The sequence below is a fragment of the Hypanus sabinus genome, chromosome 11 (genome assembly GCF_030144855.1).
Source record: "Hypanus sabinus isolate sHypSab1 chromosome 11, sHypSab1.hap1, whole genome shotgun sequence".
NCBI classification, from domain to species: Eukaryota; Metazoa; Chordata; class Chondrichthyes; order Myliobatiformes; family Dasyatidae; genus Hypanus; species Hypanus sabinus.
The window spans coordinates 40,018,620-40,045,474 of NC_082716.1; the positions used below are offsets into that span (position 1 = coordinate 40,018,620).

The window sequence follows — 26,855 nt, forward strand, 5'->3', positions numbered from 1 at the left end:
GGTCCCAGTGACAGACTTCCTGGGAAAAGCGAATAGGCGTTCGTGAGGGGTGGCATTGGTGGACGTACATAACAGAGAGCGGATAGAGTGCAGTGCCTCAGGGAGGACCTCCTGCCATCGAGAGACCGGCAACCCTTTTGACTTAAGGGCTAAAAGTGTGGCCTTCCACACTGTGGCACTACAGCAGTGTCTCCACGTCTGAGAAGATTGAGGCAAGTGAGACTCCTCTCCCTTTCTAGCCAATTTTTACAAGAGCACCATCAAGAGAGTCCTGACCAGCTGCATCAACATTTGGTATGGGACTTGCAAAGAAGGCATATGTTGCATTGGCCTTCATCAACCCTGGGATCGAGTTCAAGAGCCGAGCGGTAATGTTACAGCCCTATCGGACCCTGGTCAGACCCCACTTGGAGTACTGTGCTCAGTCTGGTCGCCTCACTATAGGAAGGATGTGGAAACCATAGAAGGGGTACAGAGGAGATTTACAAGGATGTTGCCTGGATTGGGGGGGTCATGCCTTATCAGAATAGGTTGAGTGAATTCAGCCTTTTCTCCTTAGAGCGATGGAGGATGAGAGGTGACCTGATAGAGGTGTATAAGGTGATGAGAGGCATTGATCATGTGGATATTCAGAGGCTTTTTCCCAGGGCTGAAATGGCTAACATGAGAGGGCATAGTTTTAACGTGTTTGGAAACAGGTACAAGGGAGATGTCAGAGGTAAGTTTTCCACACAGAGAGAGTGAGTGAGTGGAATGCACTGCCAGCGAAGGTGGTAGAGGCGGGTACAATAGGGTCCTTTAAGAGACTCTTAGGTAGGTACATGGAGCTTAGTAAAATAGAGAGCTAAGCAGTCGGGAGATTCTAGGCAGCTTCTAGAGTGGGTTACATGGTCAGCACAACATTATGGGCCGAAGGCCTGTATTGTGCTGTAGATTTCTATGTTCTACGTTCTGATCAATGTTAGCTGGGAAGCACAGTGGTGAAATCTGATGTAGGCAGCAGATTTTTGGATGAATTCAGGACTGGGTGAGCAATATGTTGAAAGTATTCAAGATTCAAGATTGTTTAATATAATTTCCAGTACACAAGTGTAAATGCGAACAAAATAATTGTTACTCTGGATCTGATGCAGCGTAAAAAAAACAATAAGCTAAAAAACACAATAATTTAGAAAAACACATTAAAAATAAATATGCAAGTTGTATATATACATTGATTGTATGTACATAAAGTGAAGCTAGGTACAGAAGTGTCTGTACATAAGATGACTGTTGGGAAATGATAAAGCAGTGGGATGGAGTTAGTGGGTGGAGGTGTTGATCAGCCTTACTGCTTGGGGAAAGTAACTGTTTTTGAGTCTGGTGGCACGTATGCGACATAGCCTCCTCCCTGATGGGAGTGGGACAAACAGTGGATCGAATCCTTTATGATATTGCTGGCCTTATTATGGATATTATGGATTAACCATAAGCGTCATTTAGGTGCGCCTGGGCGGGGCATGGGGATGGTGTCAAATAACAAATGAGGGTAGATTTTTTTTCTATTGAATTCGGGAAGTTTCTGAAAATTTCTGCAGCCAAGCGATGCAACGGACTGTGAGTTACCAGCAAGAGAGTGAGTTGAGTTGAGTTAGTTGAAGAGTTCACTACAGCAGTGGACGTTCCCAGTATTTCTCCTTGTCCAGAAGATTGTGATAATTTGCGGCACACAGTGCATATTGGATACGTGACTGTCACTTTGTATGATCCATACTCAGATTTCTGGAGTATTCTGTGGCAACCACTTTTTGATAATCCATACATGGATTCGGTGTGTTACATGGCGACCACTTGTGTTAAGGAATATTCCATGACCGTCACCTTATGATATCCCTACGTGGATTTTGGAATCTAGGCGTCACCTTGTTATCTCTGTGTGGATCCAGTGTGTTACGTGACGATCACTTGTCCTCTGGAATTTTCCGTGATCATCACTTTGTGTTATCTTATGAACCCTTCCTCACAGACACCTGTACCTGTTCCCATGGATTCCAGAACCTTCTGGATTGCCGTCCTAGGATGTTTCCAGACCTCCACAGTTTGTGAGCTAAGATGCATTGCATTGTTAATCTTTGGTTAGGGGAGCAATTGTTTTAATTATCTATATTTTGGGTAGGTGTTGAAAATATATTTGTTTAACATTAAAATCTGTGTCTGTGGTCTATGGCTGCTGGCACGTAGCAATGTCCTTGATGGTGGGTAGTCTAGTGCCAGTGATTCATTGGGCACCTGATGACCCCAGGAGACATCACTGATGATGTGTCCCAGTGCATCCTTGGATTCTCTCAGCATCAAAAGACTCTTAACAATGTAAATTTGGATGGCTAAAAATGTAAGCGTGGAATTGGAATTTTCCACATACTGAATTGAATTCAGAATCCTTTGCTGATTGATAGAAGTAACAGGCAATAATACGAATATCCCACCAGAACTTGTAATGAACGTTAAAATATAATAATCAAAGAGCCAATAATAGTGAAAAGTTTTTCCTGACTTTGTTTATTTGATGGTAAAATGTTACATTTGTCAAAACATGATTCCTGATTTTTCAAAAAACTTCCTGGTTAGGAATGTCCTCCGATCTTCTATGCTGTAAGTTAAAGATATGAATAACTTTGATAAAGGTCTCAGTCAGTCTTGTACAAATTTAATAAAAGTAATCAAAATCATGCTTTGATTCAGGAAGTACAAGTCCAGAAGAAAGCTGTGAATTAATGTCTCAATTATATCCCACTTTAAGGTCAACAAATTGCCCTAATAGTTACTTGAGTTCAGAAGTGGTTCTCTGCTAACCCACTAAATGAGCAAAGATAGTTCAGCCATTGCTTCTATTAATTTATGAACTAAATCAAAATAAATCACCTTAAAATGTTGTTGACTATCATAAAAAAAAACCACAGGAAGCCAAAAGCAGTCAGCAACTCAAAAAGCATGTGTGGAGTGAGAAACAGAGTTAAAGTTTCAACATAATGAATGAATTGAAATGAGAACTCATTTTCTCTGTGCACCAATGCTACCTCATCTGTTTGTTGCTCACAGGGATTTTTGCTTTCATTTCAAGTTTCTGACGTTCAAAGTACATTTTTAAAATATTATCGATTAACATAATGGCCCAGATTTCCCTCAGAACTGCTCCAAATTCTTTGCCGAAAGTATGCCAAATGTTGCAGTTGAAAAGCCAGCTGGCAGATTTTCAAATTACTTTTTTGCCACCTTCATTGAAGTCTAGTTATGCACATCCTTGCAGCCAGCACCGAATAAAATATAGAGTAAACCTGCATTCTGCAGTAACATAAAAGAACAGGAATTGGTTTTTTTTGAAATTAGGCAGTTTACCTGATGCACCATCAATAACTCTCGGAGACGGGAGGCGAACAATAGGCTTTTATTAGCTGCAAGAGAGCACTATCAGCAGCAAGAGACCACCACACAACATCCTGGAGACTGAGGGAGGAGCAGTGCCTCCAATTGCCTTTATACCGGGGTCTGTGGGAGGAGCCACAGGAGCAGGGGGTGTGTCCAGACAGGTATATGTAGTTCACCACATTCACCACCCCTTTGTTTTAAAAGAGAGTCCCCATGGGGCAAAGTTTCTTACAAGTATATTTACAGGTTAAGTCTATCAGGCAGTTGAGGCTGTCGCTGTGATCTACGTAGCACCAGTGGTGATTGCACCAGTGCCGGTGGTTGTGCTGGCTCCGGCCTGACTTGAGGTGCCAGCCCGTTAAGCGTCAGTAATCCCTCATGTGTGTGCGAGGCGCCCGGTATGGGAGTGTCATGAGGAGTCTGTGTAGGGCTTGGTGTGCGTGGTGTCTCGTGGGTATACACCTCGGTGGGTACGGGATTCATAGTCATTGTGGAGTGTACGGGGTAGGGGTCTGGTGCTCCTGCGGGTGCCAGGTCGCGGACGGAGACCATGTCCTCCCGCCCATCAGGTAAGACCACGTAGGCATACTGGGGGTTCGCATGAAGTAGGTGAAACCTCTCAACCATCGGGGAGTATTTATTGCTCCTCGCATGTTTCCAGAGCAGCACTGGCCCTGGGGACGTCAGCCAAGCAGGTAGGGTGGTCCCAGTGGATGACTTCCTGGGAAAAGAAAAGAGTTGCTCATGAGGGGTGGCATTGGTGGACGTGCATAACAGGGAGCGGATGGAGTGGAGTGCCTCGGGGAGGACCTCCTGCCAGCGAGAGACCGGCAATCCCTTTGACTTAAGGGCTAAGGGTGTGGCCTTCCACACCGTGGCATTCTCCCTCTCCACCTGTCCATTTCCCCGGGGATTATAACTCGTGGTCCTACTCGTAGCAATACCCCTATCCAGTAGGTATTGGCGCAGCTCGTCACTCATAAAGGAGGACCCTCTGTGGATATAGCAGGGATATCTAAACAGTGTGAAGAACTGGCACAGGGCTTTTATGATGAACGTGGCAGTGGTGTTGGGGCAGGGGATGGCAAAGGGGAACCGCGAGTACTCGTCAATTATGTTGAGAAAGTAGACATTGCGGTCGGTGGAGGGAAGGGGGCCCTTAAAGTCGACACTCAGTCGCTCGAAGGGGCGGGTGGCCTTGATAAGTTGTGCATTTTCAGGACGGTAGAAGTGCGGTTTGCACTCAGCGCAGACTTGGCAGTCCCTGGTCATCGTCCTGATGTCCTCAAGGGAGTAAGGCAGGTTCCGTGCTTTCACAAAATGGTAAAATAGGGTGACCCCCGGGTGGCAAAGATCTGCATGGAGGGCGTATAGCTGGTTGAGCTGCGTGCTGGCACACACTCCCCGGGGTAGGGCATCAGGGGGCTCATTGAGCCTTCCAGGCCGGTACAGGATATCATAGTTGGAGGTGGAGAGTTCCATTCTCCACCGCAAAATTTTTATCATTTTTGATTTTGCCCCGCTGTTGGTTGCTAAACATGAACGCAACTGAGCACTGGTCGGTCAGCAAGGTGAACCTTTTGCCGGCGAGATCGTGCCTCCAGTGCCTAATAGCTTCCACTATGGCCTGGGCTTCTTTCTCCACCGCGGAGTGCCGAATTTCAGGGCCCTGAAGGGTACAAGAGAAGAATGCTACTGGCCTGCCTGCCTGATTGAGGGTAGCAGCCAGCGCGAAGTCGGAGGTGTCACTTTCTACTTGGAAGGGAATGGTCTCGTCCACCGCATGCATCGTTGCTTTGGCAATGGTCCCCTTTAATGCAGCTGAAGGCCGCGCGGGCCTCGGCTGAGAGGGGAAATGCGATGGACTTGACCAGGGGGCGAGCCTTGTCTGCGTAGTGAGGGACCCATTGGGTGTAATAGGAAGAGAAGCCCAGGCATCATTTGAGGGCTCTGAGGGTGGTGGGAAGAGGGAGTTCCAACAGGGGGCGCATACGGTCAGGATCAGGGCCAATGACTCTGTTCTCCACGACATACCCAAGGATAGCAAGTCGGGTGGTTCCGAACACACACTCGTCCCTGTTATAGGTGAGGTTAAGAGCTCTGGCCGCTTGGAAAAATCGTTGGAGGTTGGCGTTGTGATCCTGCCAGTCATGACCACAGATGGCAATGTTATCCAGATATGGGAACGTGGCCTTCAGTTGGCACTGGTCCACCATCTGGTCCATTTCCCTCTGGAAGACAGAGACACCATTCGTGACACCGAAGGGGACATGCAGGAAGTGATAGAGCCTGCCGCCCGCCTCGAAGGCGGTGTAGGGGCGGTCCTCCGGGCAGATGGGGAGCTGATGTTAAGCGGATTTCAGGTCTATGGTCGAGTACACCTTGTATTGAGCTATCTGATTGACCATATCCGCGATGCGGGTTAGGGGGTACGCGTCAAGCTGCGTGAACCTATTGATGGTCTGGCTATAGACCATGACCATCCTATTTTTCTGCCCGGTTCGAACAACAACCACCTGGGCCCTCCAAGGACTTGTGCTTGGCTCAATGATCCCCTCCCTGAGCAGCTGCTGCACCTCTGACTTAATGAAGGCCCTGTCCCTCGCGCTGTACCTCCTGCTTTTAGTTGCCACAGGTTTACAGTCGGGGGTCAGGTTGGCGAACAGCGGTGGGGGAGGGATCTTGAGGGTGGAGAGGCTGCAAGTGGTGTCGGTAGTGCAGCTGTTGGCATGGTGCTGGGTTGGATGTGCGGGTCATTGTGTGTGTGTGGTCAGTAGTGGGGTATATGACAAAACCCCACAAAACTGAGGATTTCTGACAGTGATTGGTGGGAGGGGCCCGTCATACTTCATTGTCACACTTTTCAGGTGGCTCTGGAAGTCAAGCCCCAGTAGCACTGGGGCACACAGTTGAGGCATGACCAGTAACGCAAAGTCCCGATATTCTGTACCCTGCACCATCAATGTCGCTACACAACCCTCCCGGATGTCTGTGGAGTCCGATCCAGAAGCCATAGTGACCCTCTGGCTTACCGGCTGTGTCACGAGTCTGCAGCATTGCACCGTGTCCAGGTCAATAAAACTCTCAGTGCTGCCCGTGTCAAACAGGCAGCTAATCCTGTGCCCCTCCACCAGGATATCCATCATTGACCTTGCAAGCTGGTGTGGGGCACTGGTGGAGGCCAGAGTTGAACTGCCGTCTTGGTGTCCGGTAAGCACCTGTGGGTCGGAGGCGGGGTGAGGTGGCGCCGACAAAGGTGGCTGCCCCCATGCCTCGCACGAGGCGGGCAGGCAAGATGGCGGCGACCAAGATGGCGACCCCCATGCCTCGCACGTGGCGCTGCTCGAACCCGCTTGTGGTTTGGACTTACAGGCCTTGACGAAGTGGCCCTTCTTTCCGCAGCTGGAGCAGGTTGCTTCTTGGGCCGGGCAGCGTTTTCGGGGGTGCTTTTGGAGTTCACAGAAGTAACACTGCACGGACTTGTGACTGGCAGCAGCCGTGGTCGATTCACCGGAGGGTTGCGGGGAGTTCACGGACTTGCGACTGGCAGCAGCCGTGGTCGATTCAACGGAGGGTCGCGGGGAGTTCACGGACTTGCGAGTGGCAGCAGCTGTGGTTGATTCGCTGGCAGGTGGTGGGGTCTGCAGCGTCCATGGGACCAGCGGGAGATCGCTTGGCTGGACAGCGTCAGCATTGTGCAGAGCAGCCTCCAGCGTGTCGGCCAGCTCGATCGCCAACTGTAAGGTAAGATCGGCGTTTTCCAGCTGCCGCTGGTGCACGTACGCTGACCTGATCCCCGTAACGAAGGCTTCTCGTACCAGGAGCTCCACATGCTGTTCCGCCGTCAGTCCCCTGCAGTCGCAGGCCCGCACGAGTGTCTGTAGGGCCCGGACAAACTCAGCGCTCAACTCTGCGGCCCGCTGCCACCGCGTTGCTAAGCGATGTCTTGCATAGACAGTGTTCACCGGCCACAGGTACTGTCTTTTGAGGGCGTCCAGTGCCCCTTGGTAGGTCGGCAGGTCCCTGATTAGGGACTATACCTGTGGACTGACCCTGGAGAGGAGGACTCTGTGCATGATAGCAGGCTCAGTCACGGGAATCTCTTCCAGGTACGATTGGAAGCATGCAAGCCAGAGCTCAAAAGCAATGGCTGCTTCGGGAGATTGAGGATCAATGTCCAATTTGTCTGGTCGTAAACTGCTCTCCATGGTTTAAAATTGCAGCTAATAAAATTGATGCACCATCAATAACTCTCGGAGACGGGAGGCAAACAATAAGCTTTTATTAGCTGCAAGAAACGACCACACAACATCCTGGAGACTGAGGGGGGAGCAGTGCCTCCAACCGCCCTTATACAGGGGTCTTTGGGAGGAGCCACAGGAGCAGTCAGCAAAGGGGCGTGTCCAGACAGGTATATGTAGTTCACCACACTACCTTCTGTCTCACTTTCATACATATACATCAGGGAAAGTACATGACTTAACTATCTGGCAAGAGATAGCTATGTGTCAATGGAAAAATTAAAAAAAAGGAAACCAAATCCTTAGAAAGAAGAGACATAGAATTGGAAGATGTGTTTGTGAGTGGAGTTAAGAAACTGCCAGGGAAAAACGGCAGTTCCCATCAAGTTATATACAGCCCTCCAAACAGTAGCCAGAATGTGATATACAAATTACAATGGGACATGGAAAAGATGTTTAAAATGAGCAAAGTTATAATACTCAAGGGGGATTTTAACAAGCAGGGACATTGGGAAAATCTAATTGGTGCTTAATGTCAAGAGAGGGAATTTGTAGAACACCGACAAGATGGCCTTTTAGTGCAGTTAGTAGTTGAGTCAATAAGGGAAAAGGCAATTCTCGATTGGGTGTTGTGTCATGAACCAGATTTGATTAGGGAATTAAGGTAAACAAATCCTTAGGAGGCAGTGACCATAATATGTTAGAATTCACCCTGCAGTTTGAAAGTGAGAAGCTAAAATCAGGTGGAGCAGTATTACAGTGGAATAAAGGGAATTACAGACATATGTGGGAGGAGCTGGCCAAAGTTGACTGCAAGGGGAATCTAGTGGGAATGACGGCAGAACAGCAGTGGCTGGCAATTCCAGGAGCAATTCAGAATGAGCAGGATAGGTACATCCCAAAGATGAAGTATTCTAAAAGGAGGATGAGGCAGCTGACAAGGGAAGTCTAAGACGGTATAAAAGCAAAAGAAAGGGTACAAAATATAGCCAAAATAAGTGGGAAATTATAGGATTAGGAAGCCTTTAAAAACCAACAGAAAGCAAATAAGAAATAAGGAAAAAAAGATGAAATACTGTATGAATGGAAGCAAACCAATAATATAAAACAGGACACTAAAAGTTTTTTCAGATGTATAAAGAGTAAAAAAGAGGCAAAAGTGGTTATTGGATTGCTGAAAATTTATGTTGGAGGGGTAGAAAAAGCAATAAAGAAATGGCAGACAAACTGAATAAGTATTTTGTGTCGGTCATCACTGGAAGACAACAGCAGTATGCTAGAAGTTCAAGAGTATTGAGGCAGAAGTGAGCATAGTTGCTATCACTAGGAAGAAGGTGCTTGGGAAGCTGAAAGGTCTGAAAGTAGATAAGTAGATAAGTCACCTGGACCAGATTGTGCCCCAAGGTTCTGAAAGAGGTAGCTGAAAAGACTGTGAAGGCATTAGTAGTGATTTTTCAAGTATCACTAGATTCTGGAAAGGTTCTGGAGGATGAGAAGATTACAAATGTTACTCTATTTTTTAAGGAAGGAGGGAGGTAAAGGAAAAGACACTATAGGCTTGTTAGTCTGACTTCAGTGGTTGAGAAGATGTTGGAGTTCAGTATTAAGGATGAGGTTTTGGAGTCGTTGAAGGCACATGATAAAACAGGCCAAAGTCTTAATTAAGTCAGTTACTTAATGAAAAATCTTGCCTATTGGTGATGCACCATCAATAACTCACTCTGAGACGTAAAGGCGAGATATCGGCTTTTATTGACTGGAAGAAGGAACAAGCAGTGGCTGATCACCATACTACATCCTGGAGACAGAGATCGCCTTTATACCGGGGTCTGTGGGAGGAGCCAGAGGAGCAGTCGCAGGGGGCGTGTCCAGACAGGCACATAGTTCACCACAGTTGGACTCTTTGAGGAAATAACAGGCAGGATAGACAAAGACAGTCAGTGAATGTTGTTGACTTGGATTTTCAGAAGGCTTTGACAAAGCGCAGCTCATGAGGTTCCTAAACAAGGTAAGAGGCCATTGTATTACATGAAAGACATGTATTACATGGATAGAGGATTGGCTGACTGGCAGGAGTCAAAAGACTGTGAATAAAGGGGCCTTTTCTTGCTGGCTGCTGGTGACCTATGGTGTTTCGCAGTGGTCAGTGTTGGGACTGCTTCTTTTCATGTTATATATTAGTGATGAAATAGTTAGCTTTGTGGCCAAGTTTGCGGATGATAAGAAGATAGGTGGAGGGGTGGGTTGTGTTGAGAATCTGCAAAAGGACTTAGACAGATTAGGAGAATGGGCAAAGACGAGGCAGATGGAGTATAGTGTAGGGAAGTGTCTGGTCAACTACTTTGGTAGAATGGATAAAAAGATAGACTATTTTCTAAATGGGGAGAAAATTCTGAAATCAGGGGTGCAAAGGGACTTGGGTGTCCTCATGCAGGTTTCTCTAAAGGTTAACTTGCAAATTGAGTCCATGGTAAGGAAGGCAAATGCAATGTTAGCATTCATTTTCAGAGAACTAGGATATAAAACTAAGGATGTAATGCTGAGTCTTTATAAGGCATAGGTCAGACTACAGGGAGTATTGTGAGAAATGATGTATTGGCATTGGAGAGGATCCAGAAGAGGTTCACGAGAATCATTCTGGGAATGAAAGAGTTAATATATTGGTAGCATGTGATGGCTCTGGATCTGTACATGATGGAGATTAGAAGAATGGGGGGGGGGATCTCATTGAAACTTATAGAATATTAAAAGGCTGAGATACAGTAGATGTGGAGAGAATATATTCTTTAGTGGGGGGAGTCGAAGACCAGTGGGCACAGCCTCAGAATAGTGGGACGCCCCTTTAGAACAGAGATGAGGACTTTTTTTTTACCCAGAGCGTGGTGAATCTGTGGAATTCATTGCCACAGAAGGCTTTGGAGGCTGTTATTGGGTACATTTAAAGCAGAGTTGGATAGGTTCTTGATTAGGGAGAAGGCAAAAGAATGGTGGTGAGAGGGATATTAATTCTGCCATGGTGGAATAGCAGAGCAGACTCAATGGGCCAAAAGGGATAATTCTGCTCCAATATGCAATGGTCTTATGGAAAATAAAGATCATCATAGATAAGCTGGTGAGAAAAGATATCTTCTGACCAATGCTTCTAAATGATTTGATAGAAATATCAGCTTATGAAAGGGGAATGAAAAGTAACTCCAATGTAGGAGGTTGGAACTGTTGCATATACAGTATCTGATTCATTACTTGTAACTAGTTCAGATACAAAAGGGCAGAAAAACCTGAAGTATTATGTAACACTTACCCAACAGGCTGGTATATGTCTAGGGGAAAAGGAGATCCAGCCACACACCAATCCCACCGCCCATACACGCAGGTGCTGTGAGAATCGAGTTTATGCCTCGCGCCCGCCCACTATATCAAACCCACAATGAATACCGTTATGAAATACACTTTAAAGAGTTTACTAAAATGAAAAGAGTATTAGGCAATACAATATATATGCAAGGGTAACAAACAAGACAACAAGGCGCCAACTTATCAAAGTTCAGTCAGTTTAGTGCACATCGTTGGAGCTCAAACATCGAACCATTCGACCCCTCGTCGCTTGCCTCCGACCTCCACGTCTTCACACCTAGGACCACGCCTGGTGGTCTTCCGAGCAGTGCAGCGCACGTCCACCTTCCTCGACGTCTTCCTCCCGCTCTCCCAAAAGCCCGCGAAAAACCCCTCCCCCAAGTTCCCAGCCTCACAAGACAAAATAACATTCCCCATTGGTTAACAAATGAATACCATTACCATATCAACAAGTATAAAGCAAAACAACTGCGAGAGAAACACTTATCAAAGCATTCCTACTCTTAACAAACCAAAAAAACCCATTTTGAGTAACATACACAGGACACTGTACAATTATTTAAAATACAGTGAGCTAAGGCCATACTTTGCAGGTGAATGCTGAATTTTATCTATGATAACAAGCTGCAGGATGTGCATAGCTAAATTTTCATCCGAGTCGCAAGGAATTCATTTGAATATATTACCATTCTGCAAATGTTGTCCTTCTACTATTTTGTACCTTCTTAATTCTTTCTCCTGTCTCTCCTTTCATGCCGACTCCTCTGCCGCCACTGACGAAAAGCATCTCTGTCTGGATGTTTCTGTACAGTCTGATGTCGCTTCGCTGTGGGACTGCAAGTGCTGGATCACTTTGTTATCATTATCATCCATCATCAGACAGTGACAAGGGCATGAAGACATTTTGAAAGATGCACCCCAAATGGTCTCACAGAGGTCCTTTCCATTCCTATACATCTGCACATAGAATCATTTGATTGTTAATGAGTAGTTCAGCATCCTATTCTACAGTTTATTATATATAAAATCATTTGTAATTTCCATGTGCATTAAGTTTGAAATGTTGGGAAATCAAATATAAGAGGAAAGTATACAGTATGTAGCTTAGGATCATTGATGCGCAGAAGGATCTTGGGGTGCTCTATCCATGGCTCCTTGAAAGTGCAGCAGAAATAGAAAGGGTGACAAAGAAGGCATCCTTGGATGGCTACATGAATGGGTGGGATATGGAGGTCTAGATGGGCTGAGGGGCATATTTCTGTGCTATGGTTTTCTATGACCCTAAAAAAGGAATAAGGAGACAGATAAAGGCCTACATATATATAATGTCTGATTATAGGTTCAGAAAAGTCCCAACAACTTTACAAATAGCTAATTAATTTGAAATACACTCGTATTATTTTGTAAGCAATCCTTACAGCCACTTTGTGTGAAATTCCTACAGGGTGCAAAAAAATAGCAACAGATCCCTTTGAAAATAAACTGAGAAACAGTGAACCATTAGCTCCATTATTTCACATGTAGAAAGGTAATGTAACTCCATGGGAAGAAAACTCTGGTATTTGATTTCAATTTTCTCTTCAAATATGGAGTAAAATAACAATTGTATTATGTCCTTTTGAGGTCTAAAACTAATCTTTTTTTTACTTCCATGCTTGGGCTCCTAAGTAAAAGAGTCCTGCTGGAAACAATACTGAAGGCAGATGAGCCATCATTAGCAAGGTTTGTAGTTACCGAAAGCATAGGGATTGTGGTATCGGGATATATCTTATGGTGCTAAGTGATTTGTGCAGGAATCTTGTTTTAAAAACATACTTAATCAGCATGCCCCTTTAACAATTACAGATAAATAATTAATATGCATGGATTTTTTTAATGGTTTAAAATATTAAGCTGCAAACGAACAAGATGATCTTTTTCTCTTATCTGCCTTTCGAGATTAAGGATGACTTGCTTTTGTGACTGCTTCTGGTGTAAACATCAATACTTTTGACTTGTGTCTTTGCAACTGTTCTCTCCATGGACCTATAAAGGTTGTGCAACTGGCTCATATCTTGTCATGAAGTGCTACATAAATCCTAGTTAACAGTTTTGGCTAGTTTTCATATGTTCAAAGTCCACCTGGCCCAGATAATGTCAATAGGATATTTGTACTTGCTTGGAGCATCTGTATTTTTCATTTTTTTTTAAATGTTGGGATCGCACCAGAAGTAATTGCACTTGAGTGTAAGGAAGTCAATCATTATGTACAGTACTGCATAGCTTTGGTGAAATCCCACAAGTAATTTTCCAGGCCATGAGGTTCTCCACAACAATCAAATACATACAGTACAAGGAAGGGCCATCAAACTAAAATTATTCTACACAATATGTTCTCACAGATGTTCTCTAAATGTGTAACTACATTTCCAGAAATTAAGTGTTATTGCAACTTCCTTGGAACAGTATTCTGATTATGTGTGAATGTACCATACATGTAAATATTACTTGGCAATGGAATGATTCCAAGAAAAATACTTCAAAACAATGCAACTATGTTCAAGGAGTTCTGGTTTAGAGGGCATATCTACAGTAGCTGCCTCATCTTGATAAATGCTTCCCTAAGATACCCCAAACACTTGCCACCTTTGTTCTTGGTTAGAGCTTTTTTAAATGGTGAAAGGAGCAAATGCATCCTTCTCTTTAAAGTTCAAGGGTTCAAAGTAGATTCATTATCAACGTACATGCATGTCACCAAACACAACCCTGAGATTCGTCTTCTTGTTAAATCCGAAGAATAATAACCATAACAGAATCAATGAAAGACCCAACCAACTTGGGCTTTCAACCAATGTGTAAGTACAAAGAAAGAAATAATAATAAAAAATATCAAACGCATGAAGTGAAGAGTCCTTGAAATTGAGTCCATAGGTTGTGGGTACGTTTCAATGAAAGGGCAAGTGAAGCTGCGTGAAATTATCCACTTTGAAAAAGAATCTAGTGCTTTCCTAGCGCATATGATGAATGAACTCTTCTCAGACTTCCAGTCGGGTACAATTATCGATTATAACCAACATTTCTATGACAAACTCTGCCATCTTCTTCAGGGGTGGTGCCTGGGGATATCTAGTCTGCTGGTATTTATACTCCCATAGTCCGTCCCTCCTGATCGGTTAGTCCTCATCTAGTCAGGTTTCCAATATCCCACCTTGTTTACAATCGAATTCCAATTGTTACTTAGAGTGAGAACTTCACCTTTGTTAAAAATTCCTTTCCTCGAGTTTTATTTCAGTGACTTCCTTTACCAGGCCACTGGTGTGGCACAGTAGTTTTGTGTCATCAACGTCAATCCTATGGCCGTCACTGATTTCTCTGGGAAACTGAAATGGATAGACCTCCGGTGCTCCTTAATGCGGGTTTCCGCTGTGCATCCTGTCTGGCTGGTATAGGCTGCTCCACATTCACAGGGAATCCTGTAAACACCAGCTGACCTACGTCCCAGCTCATCTTTGACCCACATAAGCTGTGATTTGAGCTTCCTTACAGGTTTGTGAATGCTATTAATCTGGTATTTCTTCAGGATCCTCGTGATCCTTCCAGAAACTGTGGAAATATATGGAAGACAGGCAGTCGTGACAGATTCCTTCTCATTATTAGGTTTCCTGGTTTTTCTGTCAGTTTTTAAGGTGATTTCCTTCACCTTGTAGCTATTCTGTAGGAATGTCATACCTGGAGTCCATGAGGCGACACTATGAAGATATCTGAAGAAGCATTCGGGGTTTAAAGGCAAAGAACTTGGAGCCTTCTTTTCAAAGTCCTCCATGTTGAAATTAGCAAAAGCCGATGACAGGGCGACCCCATGGCCACTGCGTCCATTTGTTCATTGTAGTCCTCTTATAGAGGAAATACATCGATGCAAGGGTGTGTTCAAGAAGGTCAATAGTACCCTAATCAAACCTTGACCACAGGAGAACCAAGCAGTCCTTAATGGGAACCCTTGTGAACAAGGACACCACATCGAAACTGACTATAATGTCCAAAGTCTTGGTGGTGCCAGCACCTGAAGCAGAAGTGCCTTGCATACTTCTTCAGTACAGGTCATCCCGACAATCGAATCCATGGGATCCTGCTGTAGAACTCTGTAAGTGGGATCATCTGGAATCTGTTGGACTTTCCTGTGTTTCTCCTTGGAGGACCTCGGGACCATTGCATTTCCTTTGTTCTCTGGTAAAATCATGATGGCTGATTTTGCCATCGTGCCTGGAATGTAATGTTCGGTTTTGGCAAAACGGCTCTTTTTCTGGCCATACATACCTCTATTCTTACCTCCTCCATGGTATCTGATGGTAGTTTTTGGATTGCTTGCTCTATTCCACCAATGTAGTCCCATTAAGGGATAGCTCTGGGGACTGGAGAGAATTTTAGCCCCTTGGCGCGGACCAATCTAGTCGCCTTGTGAATGCTTTGCCCATTTTGATTGATGACAATCCTTTCTGGGTCCAATGGTAGGATGGCTGCATTTTGTTTGGATAGTTTGTTATATTTCTTGACCTGTTTCCCAGTGTTCCTTCATGAAACTAGTTCACCTTGGGTAGTGGTGGACTTGCCAATGTACTTCCGGTCATTAGGAGACGGGAGGGCTGGCAGGTGAACAGTCCCGACTTTGATGGCACAAAACTACTGTGACACACCAATGGCTCTTGGGACCACCTGGTGAAGGAAACCATTGAAATACAACTAGAAGAAAAGGTTTTAATAAAGATGAAATTCTTGCTCTAATAAGAACTGGAATTTAATGGTAAACAATGTGATAGAGTGGAAACCTGATTGGATGAGGACTAACTAATCAGGAGGGACAGAATCCTGAGGTATAAATACCACTGGACAAGACATGCCCAGCCATCATCCCTGAAGAAGACGGTAGAGTTTGTCATCAAAATTTTGGTTATAATCGATAAGTCTAAACAGAATTAATAGGGAAAAATAGAAATTTACATGGGTTAGGAGTAGGCTGATAATTTCATTTAAAACAGTATTTTCCGATGGAAGTTGTTGCTTAGCCTTGTTGTACTTACAGGAACACCACTTTAACTACATATAGTAATTTTGGAAGAAAACACACAGTGCATACTAACAAAATGCCTCTTAATGCATACATCAAGTGAACAAGCATCTACAATTTTATGTACAGTGCAGATATAATTGAAATGGCAGTTATAATCGATACCTGTACCTGGCTTGAAGTCCAAGAAGAGTTTATTTGTTATCCCCTTTTGTTCAAGAGCCTGATGGTTGGGGGGGGAATAACTGTTGCTGGGCCTGGTGGTGTGAGTTCTGAGGCTCCTGGACCTCCTTCTCATGTAGTGTAGTTTTTTTTAACTTTCTGGACAATGTGCTCTTGTCCAGAAGAATTCATCACATTGTTTGATTGTAACCGATAAAAGTACCAGCGCTTGTTCCTGACTATACGCTTGTTCCAGACTATACACACCGGTGTCGAGGAAAGCTTACCAAGAGCGAAAGGATTATCTCAGAGTGCAATGCCAACTGGGTGAAAATGTAACACAGGGCTCAATGTTTGCTGAGCAGCAAAGCAGCCTGCTGATGGGTCTTGGCCCAAAACGTCAACTGTACTTTTTTCCACGGCCCACAGAGCTCCTCCAGCATTTTGTATATGTTACCTGATTTACAGAGGCAAGTGACCCCATGACAACAGATTACTGTACATGAAAGAGCTGCACTTGTGTTACACCTTGCGTGAATGGGGTAGAATGTCCAAGTGTGATTTCTGGAGTAAAGCTAAAGCATTTGCAATAATATTCTGTCAGAAGTACTGAGTGGTTAATCAGTCTCAGATTTTTCCTGTGATCTTTGTCATCACAGAAGCCTGTGTTCAGCCATATTGATTAATCTCACATGAAATTTAGATGCAGCTGAGAGCACTGGATAAATCAAAGATGCTCCAACACCAGCTAAAGTTCAAGTTCAAATTTAATTATCATTCAACGACACATGCATGTGGCCAAACAAAATAACATTCCTCTGGGGCCAAAGTGCAAAACACACAGTCAACAGCAAAGAACACACTACATACACCTTGAAGGTTAACTTGCAGGTTGAGTCGGTGGTGAGGAAGGCAAATACCATGTTAGCATTCATTTCAAGAGATCTAGAATACAAGAGCAGGGACGTGATGCTGAGGCTTTATAAGGCACTGGTGAGGCCTCACCTTGAACAGTTTTGGGCTCCTCATCTTAGAAAAGATGTGCTGGCATTGGAGAGGGTCCACAAGAGGTTCACAAGGATGATCCAGGAACGAAAGGGTTATCATACGAGGAATGTTTGAAGACTCTGGGTCTGTACTCACTGGAATTCATCAGGATGAGGGGGGATTTCATTGAGACCTTTCGAATGTTGAAAGGCCTAGACAGAGCAGATGTGGTAAGGATGGTTCCCATGGTGGGAGAATCTAGCACAAGAGGGAACAGCCTCAGGGTAGAAGGGCGCCCTTTCAAAACAGAGATGTAGAGAAATTTCTTTAGCCAAAGGGTGGTGAATTTGTAGAATTTGTTGCCATATGCATCTGTGGAGGCCAGGTCTTTGAGTGTATTTAAGGCAGAGATTTTTAAGTTCTTGATTGGACATGGCATCAGAGCTTACGGGGAGAAGGCCAGGAACTGGGTTGAGGAGGAGTTAAAAAAAAGGATCAGCCATGATTGAATGGTGGAGCATTGTTGGGCCAGATGGCCTAATTCTGCTCCCATGTCTTATGGTCTTACACAATACAAATAGATTATATAGTTATAATTTCAGAAAAACATGCAGTCACAGAGAAAGAAAAATAATATAGCCGAAGTCCCTGAGTGGCAATGACTAGATCGGCCTGACCCAACTTGTTACCACAGCATCTGCAGTATACTTTGTGTTTCCTGACCCAGCTTGTTCTTCCTCTGAGACCAGCACTGACAGAACACTGGAGAGCAACACTGAAAGAATGTCACTGATGGGAGGGGCCAGCCACTACTCTCTCCTTTCCCGCCTTGGCTCTCCTCCCCTGGGCAGTTGCAATAGGCGACATGGCAGCTTCCGCAAAGTCTTCACCACAACTCAGGCATTGCAGCTCCCTCACAGTCGGTGTCACTGATGAACCAATGAACTGGACATACAGTATTCTATGTTACCAGTGTCCAACAAGGTCTTGTGGTCGCAATAAAAATGTACAAGAAACATAGAAAATAGGTGCAGGAGTAGGCCATTCAGCCCTTCAAGCCTGCACCGCCATTCAGTATGATCATGGCTGATCATCCAACTCAAAACCCTGTACCTGCTTTCTCTCCATACCCCCTGATCCCTTTAGCCACAAGGGCCATATCTAACTTCCTCTTAAATATAGCCAATGAACCAGCCTCAACTGTTTCCTGTGGCAGAGAATTCCTCAGATTCACCGCTCTCTGTGTGAAGAAGTTTTCCCTCATCTCATCACTCACTCGGTTTGTTAGATTGCGTATCATCTCAGCACAATGGTACGCAAGAAGTCCAGGCAACAACATAACAACAGTCAAGCTCCATCGCTATCAAGCAACTTGCTGATGGGATAGTTCCGCAGTACTTGATGTTCTTAGTATCAAGCAGTGACTTACGATCATAAAAAAGACATACAAGACAAAACAAACACCCCTTTGATTGGACCTGGAGTGGCTGCTGCATCTGAGCACGCCGCCATCTTATCAGAAGAAAAAAAATAGATCAAGTAAGTTGTTTCAGTGCATTTTGTAACAACAGACTCCAGCAGATAGCCTGGAAAAATCCCCAGAAGAATCAAATCCCCAGAATGGAGGACGTCAATTTTCGGCTAATTACCACTCAAAAAGTTTACTGTGAATCATCAGCAAAACGACTCGAGATTGTATCACCAGTGCAATCATGTATAAGGTCTCAAGGCATCTCATCGAGACTGATGAGGTCACCTATGTATTTTCTGTTTCTTCAGGTGTCATCATCTGCTGATAACATCACAACCATGGCCAAAACATGGATGGAAGAACTTAATTCTGGATGTAAGGTGAGATGATTTGGATTGACATGCAGGCAGTATCTGATCAAGTGTGGCAGCGAATAAGGTGATCGAGTTACTGAATGGAAGTGGTTGTGGTCAACTGAAGTCAGTTAAGGAACTACACGGCAGTGTCGTAACTCAAACTTCTTCAGTTGCTTTATTGAATACCTTCCTTCTATTATAAGCTCAGAAGTGAGGATGTTTGCTAATGACTGTATAATATTTAATTCTATTTGCACCTCATAAAAGGAATATCGATGGTTGTGTATAGCAAGTCCTACAAAACATCCAGGCGTTGGTCAGTATGTGTACAGAAGTACAGTTAATGTCCATCTCCAACCACAGACAGTCTATTTGACTACATTCCTATTTCTGAGACATGCCACCAAATTCTTCGGGGTCACTACTGTTGAGAAACAGCTGGCCAGCCACATTACTACAAAGGCTACAACAGTATGTCAATGGCTGAGTGTTTTGTGCTGGATAACTCAGTTTCTTATGCTACAAATGCTGTTCTTTACAAAGCCTAAGGCTGGAGGGTGAGACCCATGAGGCATTATTTCTTCCAAAACTATTGAAGTTGTGCACCATTTACAAAATGCACTATAGTTACCCACCTAGGCTATTGCAACAGCACCTTAGCGCATGTTCTGCAGTCTGTTGTTGCCAGTACAGTCTTCAAATTGGCGGTATGCTGGGGCGATGACATCAACACGGGTGATGCCAACAGGCTCAATAAATTGACTAGAAAGGCTGGCTCTGTCATGGGAATCAAACTGGACACACTGGACGCTGTGTAGAACAAAAGGCCCTATGGAAATTCCTGGCAGTTCTGAACAATATTTCTCTTCCTTTGCGTGCTGCCTTGGCTGGACAGAGGAGCACTTTCAGTAATAGACTAAGACAGCTGCGCAGCTCCAAAGAGGGCCATATGAGGTCATTCTTATAGGCTCTATAATGAGTCAACCTCTAGCCAGGGGAGTGATGATCCCCTCTGTTGGACTGTCTGAGGTAACTTATTTTTTATTTATCCTTCTTTCTAATCTTCTAATATTCTTTATCTGTGTGCTTGTAATGTACTGTGACACAGTAGTTTCCTTCGGGATCAATAAAGTATCTATCTATCTATCTATCTCCATCACCAAGAACGACACGTACAGCAAGCTCAGGGGAACAGCACCACTTGCAAGTTCACATCTAAGTCATCTGTTTCTTCATTATCACTGGGTCTAACCTCTGGAATTCTCTGTGCAGCACCTTTGTGAGAACACTTTCACTAGAACTGTTTAAGAAGATGACTGACTGCCATCTTCTAAAGTGCTTTTCAAATGATCAATAGGCGTTTGTCTTACCATTTACACACATATCTTGAAAAGTAAATTTGAAAAAAATCTGTAACAGGTGGTCACAATACTAGAATTTGAGCCTGATTCAATAGTGAAATTGGAAAAAAAACTTCCCATGCACACAGAGTAGGGATATTAATCTGGCAGTTTTCTAAAGGGCTGTGCTAGAGCTTTCCATACAAACATGTTGATGAAATGATATGCTACAATGGGAGGGATATTCAATTGAGGTGTAGATCACCATGATCTCATTGAATGGCCAAAGACAAGCATCTGAAGAGCAGCATCTTGCTCGTGGAGGAGAGGTCTTCTCTAAATGTTGTAGAAACCAGGTGGGAAATTACCTCTGGGACATCATTTTTTAACCTTTCCTCTTGAAGGTTCCCTTACTGAACAGAAAAAAGTAAATCTCTCCCTAATTTTTGAACTATAGATGAAAGGAAATAAAAATTGAATGGTTTTCTGCAACAAATAGAATAATGTGTCAGCTCTGCACATTAACTCCATTTATGTACCTTTGGTTCATATGCCCTGACACCATTATTTAGAAATAATAGCACAATCTTCAGTATTTCACTTGACCCAGAATCTGCAAACTTTTAGTTGGAAAGAGTTACGGAAGGTTGTGATGAATGATTCTTGACCTGAAATGTTAAGACTCTTTCTCTGTCCATAGCTGCTGTCTAGTCTTGTTTCCAGCATTTTAGCTTTTTATTTCATATTTTCAGTGTGAACAATTTTTAAATTTTCAAACTAAGAGTATTGCCTAACTATGAATAAAATTAATCAATTCAAGTTCTACCCCTTTGAAATATATATATGTATTTATCTGCTAAAACTACGTATGGTCATATTTATGTAATGCTACTATCTTTACCTCATGGTAGGGAACACATTCACTTCTGCAGTTATTTCCTTGATCGTTCCATTCCCAATCAGAGAGCCAGTTTCTCGCACAGGTCCTATCATTCCTACAAGCTGTATACCTGTTGAAATACAAATATTTGATCATTACAGCATGAGCAGATGGAAGTGTTTTTGTCTGTCGGATGCTACCCTAAGGTAAGAACAAAAATTAACTTTGATACCCCAGTGCACTTTTCTAGATTCGATGTGGAAGTGGGTCCCACCTACTTTATCAAGTGGAGCTACAAGGCCCCATGATTTATCCTGCTAATATGTAAACATGCATCAAGATTTCAGAAGCATGCCATTTAGTTATTATTCCTTTGTTCTGGGGGCTTATTGTGCAAGCCTGCATAACAATGGTAACCACCGTTCATAAATAAAACGTTAATTGTTAAGTGCTTTGGGATGTTCTGAAATGGACGACTTTCTCTCTTAATAACCACTGCCATTGATCAGCTGACTTTCATCCTATTGGTGTGTTATCAACCAATAAAGAATATTCGTTACCCACAAGAACCTCCTCCCTGGAGCAGCGTTTTTGCAAGTATTCAGATGAGCTCTTGAAACACCATGGCATTGGTGCCCATGAGTTGATGCTGGAAAGTGGGATTAGCAGAGAAAAATTGATGACTGGCATGGGCATATTGGGACAATGAGCCTGCCTTCTGTGCAATATGACTATGACATCTGCTCTAATTTATCCTTGGGACCTTGGGATTTTTTTGTGGCACTCTTGAAAATTACGCTGGCTAAATTATGAGACTGAAAGGAAACATATGATTGTAAAGGTGTGTTGATGGTGGAGATAGAGGGGAAGGTCTTTTGAGGCTGCTTCTGCAGTTGAGAACGTGTGCCACTGAAAGAATTGCCAAGCAATGAAACAGAAGCTTTAGTTGTCTCACAGGAATAGCCATGACTGGGGCAGAAGTCTCACTGCCAAGACTTGAACACAAAAAACAGCACACACTGTAGTTTAATACTGAGGGTGCAGGACGCTGGCAAAGGTTCTCTCTTTATCTGGTCTTTCAGGCAGGGATTAATTGCCATATTTTTTGCCCAAAGGTATTTCTCAATCAGCATCCCTTAGGTAATGATCTTGCTGTTATTTGGACTTGCCTTAAAATATATTCACAGCTGCTTTTCGAAAACTATAGCATCAGCTATATATGTTTAATTGCCACTTCATTGGTTGTGAAGCTTTTTGGTTTGCCCTGATCTCATGAAAGGTGCTACATCTAAGCCAGGTCTGGAAAGTCAATGAAGGCAAGGCAATGGATGTTCTCTATGTGGATTATAGCAAGGGCTTTGACAAGGTCCCACATGGGAGGTTGGTCAAGAAGGTTCAGTTGCTCGACATTCAAGATGAGGTAGTAAATTGGATTAGACATTGACTTTGCGGAAGAAGCCAGAGTGTGATTGTGGATGGTTGCCTCTCTGACTGCAGGCCTGGACTGGTGGTGTGCCGCAAGGATCAGTGTTGGGTCCATTGTTTGTCATCTATATCAATGATCTGGATGCTGATGTGGTTTACTGGATCAGCAAATCTGTAGATGACACCAAGACTGGGGATGTAGTGGACAGTGAGGAAGACAATGAAAGCTTGCAGCAGGATCTGGACCAGCTGGTGAAATGGGCTGAGAAATTGCAGATGAAGTTAAATGCAGGCTTGTGTGAGGCGCTGCATTCCAGGAGGACTAACCAGTAGGTCTTACACGGTGAGCAGGAGGGCACTGAGGAGTGAGGTAGAGCAGAGGGATCTGGGAGTACAGTTCCATAGTTCTTCACCGGTAGATTGGGTCATAAGAAAGCTTTTGGCACATTGACCTTCATAAGTAAAAGTATTGAGTACAAGAGTTAGGATGTTATGTTGGAATTGTATAAGAAGATGGTGAGGCCTAATTTGGAGTACTGTGTCCAGCTTTGGTCACTTACTAAAAGAAAAGATGTAAATAAGACTGAAAGAGTACAGAGAAAATTTACAAGGATGTTGCTGGGACTTGAGGACCTGAGTTATAGGGAAAGGAATAGGTTAGGACTTTATTCTCTAGAATTCAGAAGATTGAGAGAAGATTTGATAGAGGTATAAAAAATTATGAGGAGTATAGATAGGGTAAATATAAATAGGCTTTTCCCACTGAGATTGGGTAAGACTAGAACTAGAGGTCATGGGTTAAGGGTGAAAGAAGAAATGTTTAAAGGGTATGTGAGGAAGAACATTCATTTACAGGGTTGTGAGAGTGTGGAATGAGCTGCCATTGAAAGAGGTGAATGCAGGTTTGACTTCAACATTTAAGAGAAAATCAGAGAGGTACATGGATGGGAGGGCTCAGGTTTGGATGCAGTATGATGGGACTCGCCAGATTAAGGGTTCGGCATGGACTGCTTAGGCTGAAGGCCTGTTTCAGTGCTGCAGTGCTCTATGACATTCATACTGCTTTATTTCATGATAATTCCAGATTAGAACCTGGATATCAGGAAAATTTATTAATTGTCAAACCCCAACTTGATTCATATAGTGGCTGAGCCAGGTGATGAATTGGTGGCTTTCTGAGATTGGATTTGAAGTGCATTATTGGTTGTCAGCACAGAGGGATTTGTGCTTGCATTATGTACTGTAGCCATGTGTTTGATATCGCCTTCAAACCTGTGAACATCACTCAATACAAACATGATAAGAGATAGATACCAGATGAAACATTTTTAAAACTGTATTGCTCATAGACTCCCTCACTCATTTTGATCAAACCACATAATATGAGGTTTCAGCAACACACACAGAGTGCTCAAGGAACTCAACAGGCCAGACAGCATCTAGGAAAAGACGTTTCAGGTCAAAGCCCTGCCAAAACACCGCCAGAGAGGAAGGACCCTCATTGATGCGTTAAAGGCCAGCGACGTAACAGGTGGTAAGTAGAAGTGAGTGTATGTTGGTGAAATATATACTGATAAATGATTTAAACCTTATTTTAAGTCTGAACAGAGAAAAAAAGACAATATTTGATTAAAATTAGAATTCCTTCAAGGTAAAATTGTGTTTAAACAGAAAAATAAACTTACCAGTCATCACAAAAGCTCTCGCAGATTGGGACATGAAGAATTGAATACGAGTTATTGGGATTGATCCAGTTGAAGGTAAGGGGTGAGCAATGGTAAAAACAATCTATCTTTTTCATGTACTCTTCACAGCTGTAGTAATGAATAACAACATAGTGATATAACCAGAAATAGGAAACAATAATTTGGTATTAAACATATTTTTATAACATTTTCAGTCTGCTGATCAATAGGACCATAAGACGTAGTAGCATTCAGCCCATTGAGTCTGCTTTGCCTTTCCATTATGGCTGATTTATTATCCTCTCCCCCTATAACCTTTGATACCCTTACTCATGAAGAACCTCCACTTTAAGCATACCTAATGAATTGGCTTCTGTGGCAATAAATTTCATAGATACTGGCTAACGAAATTCCTTTTCATCTCTGTTCTTGTATTCTGAGGCTATGCCTCTGATCCTAGAGTCCCCTACAAAAGGAAACATCCTCTCCATCTGAGCCTTTCAATATTCAATGAGATTTCCACTCATTTTTTCTAAACTCCAGCGAGAATAGGTTCAGAGCCATCAAATATATTTTAACAATAAAAAAATTGAAAAGAATAAACCATTCAGTGCCTTTTCATTCTTTACATACATAGCCAATGCTTTCCCTACTGTTCTATTACATTTATACACATTATATATAGCATTGTTGCCTCTCATGTGGCACTCTGGGGTGGTACACTAACTGCTACAATAATCGAGGGGCTTCACCCCCGCCGCCCATCTCGTTGCTCCCTCTGCAATGGGGAAGATCCCTACTCCATGGTCCTTTCCTTCCAAGCCCTTTCAGTGACTGCACTAAGCTCCAGTGCATCCCTCAGCACGTACTCCTAGAGCCTGAAATGCGCCAGTTGGCAGCGTTCGCCCAAAGACATTTCAATGTGTTGGCAGACCATGGAGTGTCTTATACAAGGTGATAATCCACCAGCAGCACCTGATGTTTGTCTCTCTGTGTGTCCCTGGGAACAGCCTGGAGATCAGAGAGTCCTGCGTCACACTGCTGCACAGGACGACATGCGAACATGTCTTTCTGTTCTCTCCAGACCCTCTTTATAAACCCACAGTCCACAAAGAGGTGAGCCATTGTTTCATCCCCAATATAGTCATCCTGCCGGTAGTGTGTTGTGGGTGATGCTTCAGGCATGCAGGAAGGATCTAACTGGGAGGGCCCCTCTCATCACCAGCCGGGCAAGGTCTTGGTGTCTGTTGGTGGAGCCTGGTGATGAGGCATTCTGCAAGATGGTCTGGACAGTCTGCTCAGGGAACCTCCCCACTGTGTCCATCACGTCCTCCTGCAGTGTCTGCAGGACGTTCTGTGCTGACCACTGCCTGATGGACTTAGGTGATCATCCAGAAGAACTTTTCCACAAAGGACAGATAGTGGGCACCATCCAGCTGACTGGGACATTACACGGCAATGGGGCCAAACTCAACCTTCACAACACCAGCTGATTCCCAAGGTGGAGGAGTGAGTGGGCCACCACTGCACCAAGTCCTGCAGCCCTGAGAGACCTCACACCCAATGACCAGGTTCTTCCCAGTTATCGATAGGAGCGCCCTCCCCACAGTCCCAATTTCTGCTTTACCTTCCCAGGTCGCTCCAGCCAGTTCTTGTTGTATGCCTCAGCCCCTCCAAACCAGATCCCCAGCACCTTCAAGTAATTGGACATGATGGTGCAGGGGACACTGGATTGGTTGGGCCAGTTGCTGAAGAGCATGACCTCACTCTTCGTGCGGTTAATCCTGGCCCGATGCCAATTCAAACTGGTCGTAGATGCTGATCAATCTGTGAAAAGGCCTCAGATCTGAGTAGAAGGTAGTGACATCATCCATGTACAGGGAAGTTATCAATTAGGTCCCCCTATTGCCTGACAACGTCACCCCTCTTATGCTCTCATCTTTCCCGATGGCTTCTGCAAAGGTTCTGTATAGTACACAAACAAATCAGGGGAGAGTGGGCAACCCTGCCTGACTCCAGACTTTATGGGGAAGCTTTCTGTTTCCCACCCTTTGATATGGACTGCACTACAGATGTCCGTGTAAAGCAATTGGATCCAATTCTTTATTCCCTCAATAAATCCCATTTTATGTCCATCATGTACATGTGTGATACCCTGTCAAAGGCTTTCTCCTAGTCCAAACTAACCAGCCAGGCATCCACCTCCTTGTACTGCACCTAGGCAATGGTGTCTCTCAGCAGCACAAAGCTGTGAAAAATCTCCCAGCCCAGTACAGCACAGGTTGATCACCATTCTCATAACAGACTTGACCGTGTTGCCGATGGCCTTCAACAGGATCTTGTAGTCCACATTGAAGAGCAAACTGAGTCTCCAATTCTTGAGGTCATCTCTTTTTCCCCTTCTGCCTGTAGATGGAGATAATGGTGCCCTTCCTCATGCAGTCTTGAAGCAGAGCGTTGTACCCTTCCAGCAAGTCTGGGTCCATCCAGTCCCAGAGAGCCAAGTGC

General features: G+C 44.1%; 1 protein-coding gene across 1 annotated transcript in view; it reads right to left on the reverse strand.

The window, feature by feature from the left end:
* Positions 1–2,512: 2,512 nt before the first annotated feature.
* Positions 2,513–26,855, reverse strand: part of LOC132401880 (riboflavin-binding protein-like) — a 46,475-nt gene continuing 22,132 nt past the window's right edge. The window contains exons 4-7 of the mRNA XM_059984198.1: positions 24,348–24,476; positions 21,259–21,367; positions 11,722–11,957; positions 2,513–2,629 (exon numbers count right to left, since the gene is read on the reverse strand). Of these exons, the coding sequence (XP_059840181.1) occupies positions 11,751–11,957; positions 21,259–21,367; positions 24,348–24,476 (445 nt within the window). The 3' untranslated portion in view covers positions 2,513–2,629; positions 11,722–11,750. The remainder of the gene's footprint in view (positions 2,630–11,721; positions 11,958–21,258; positions 21,368–24,347; positions 24,477–26,855) is intronic.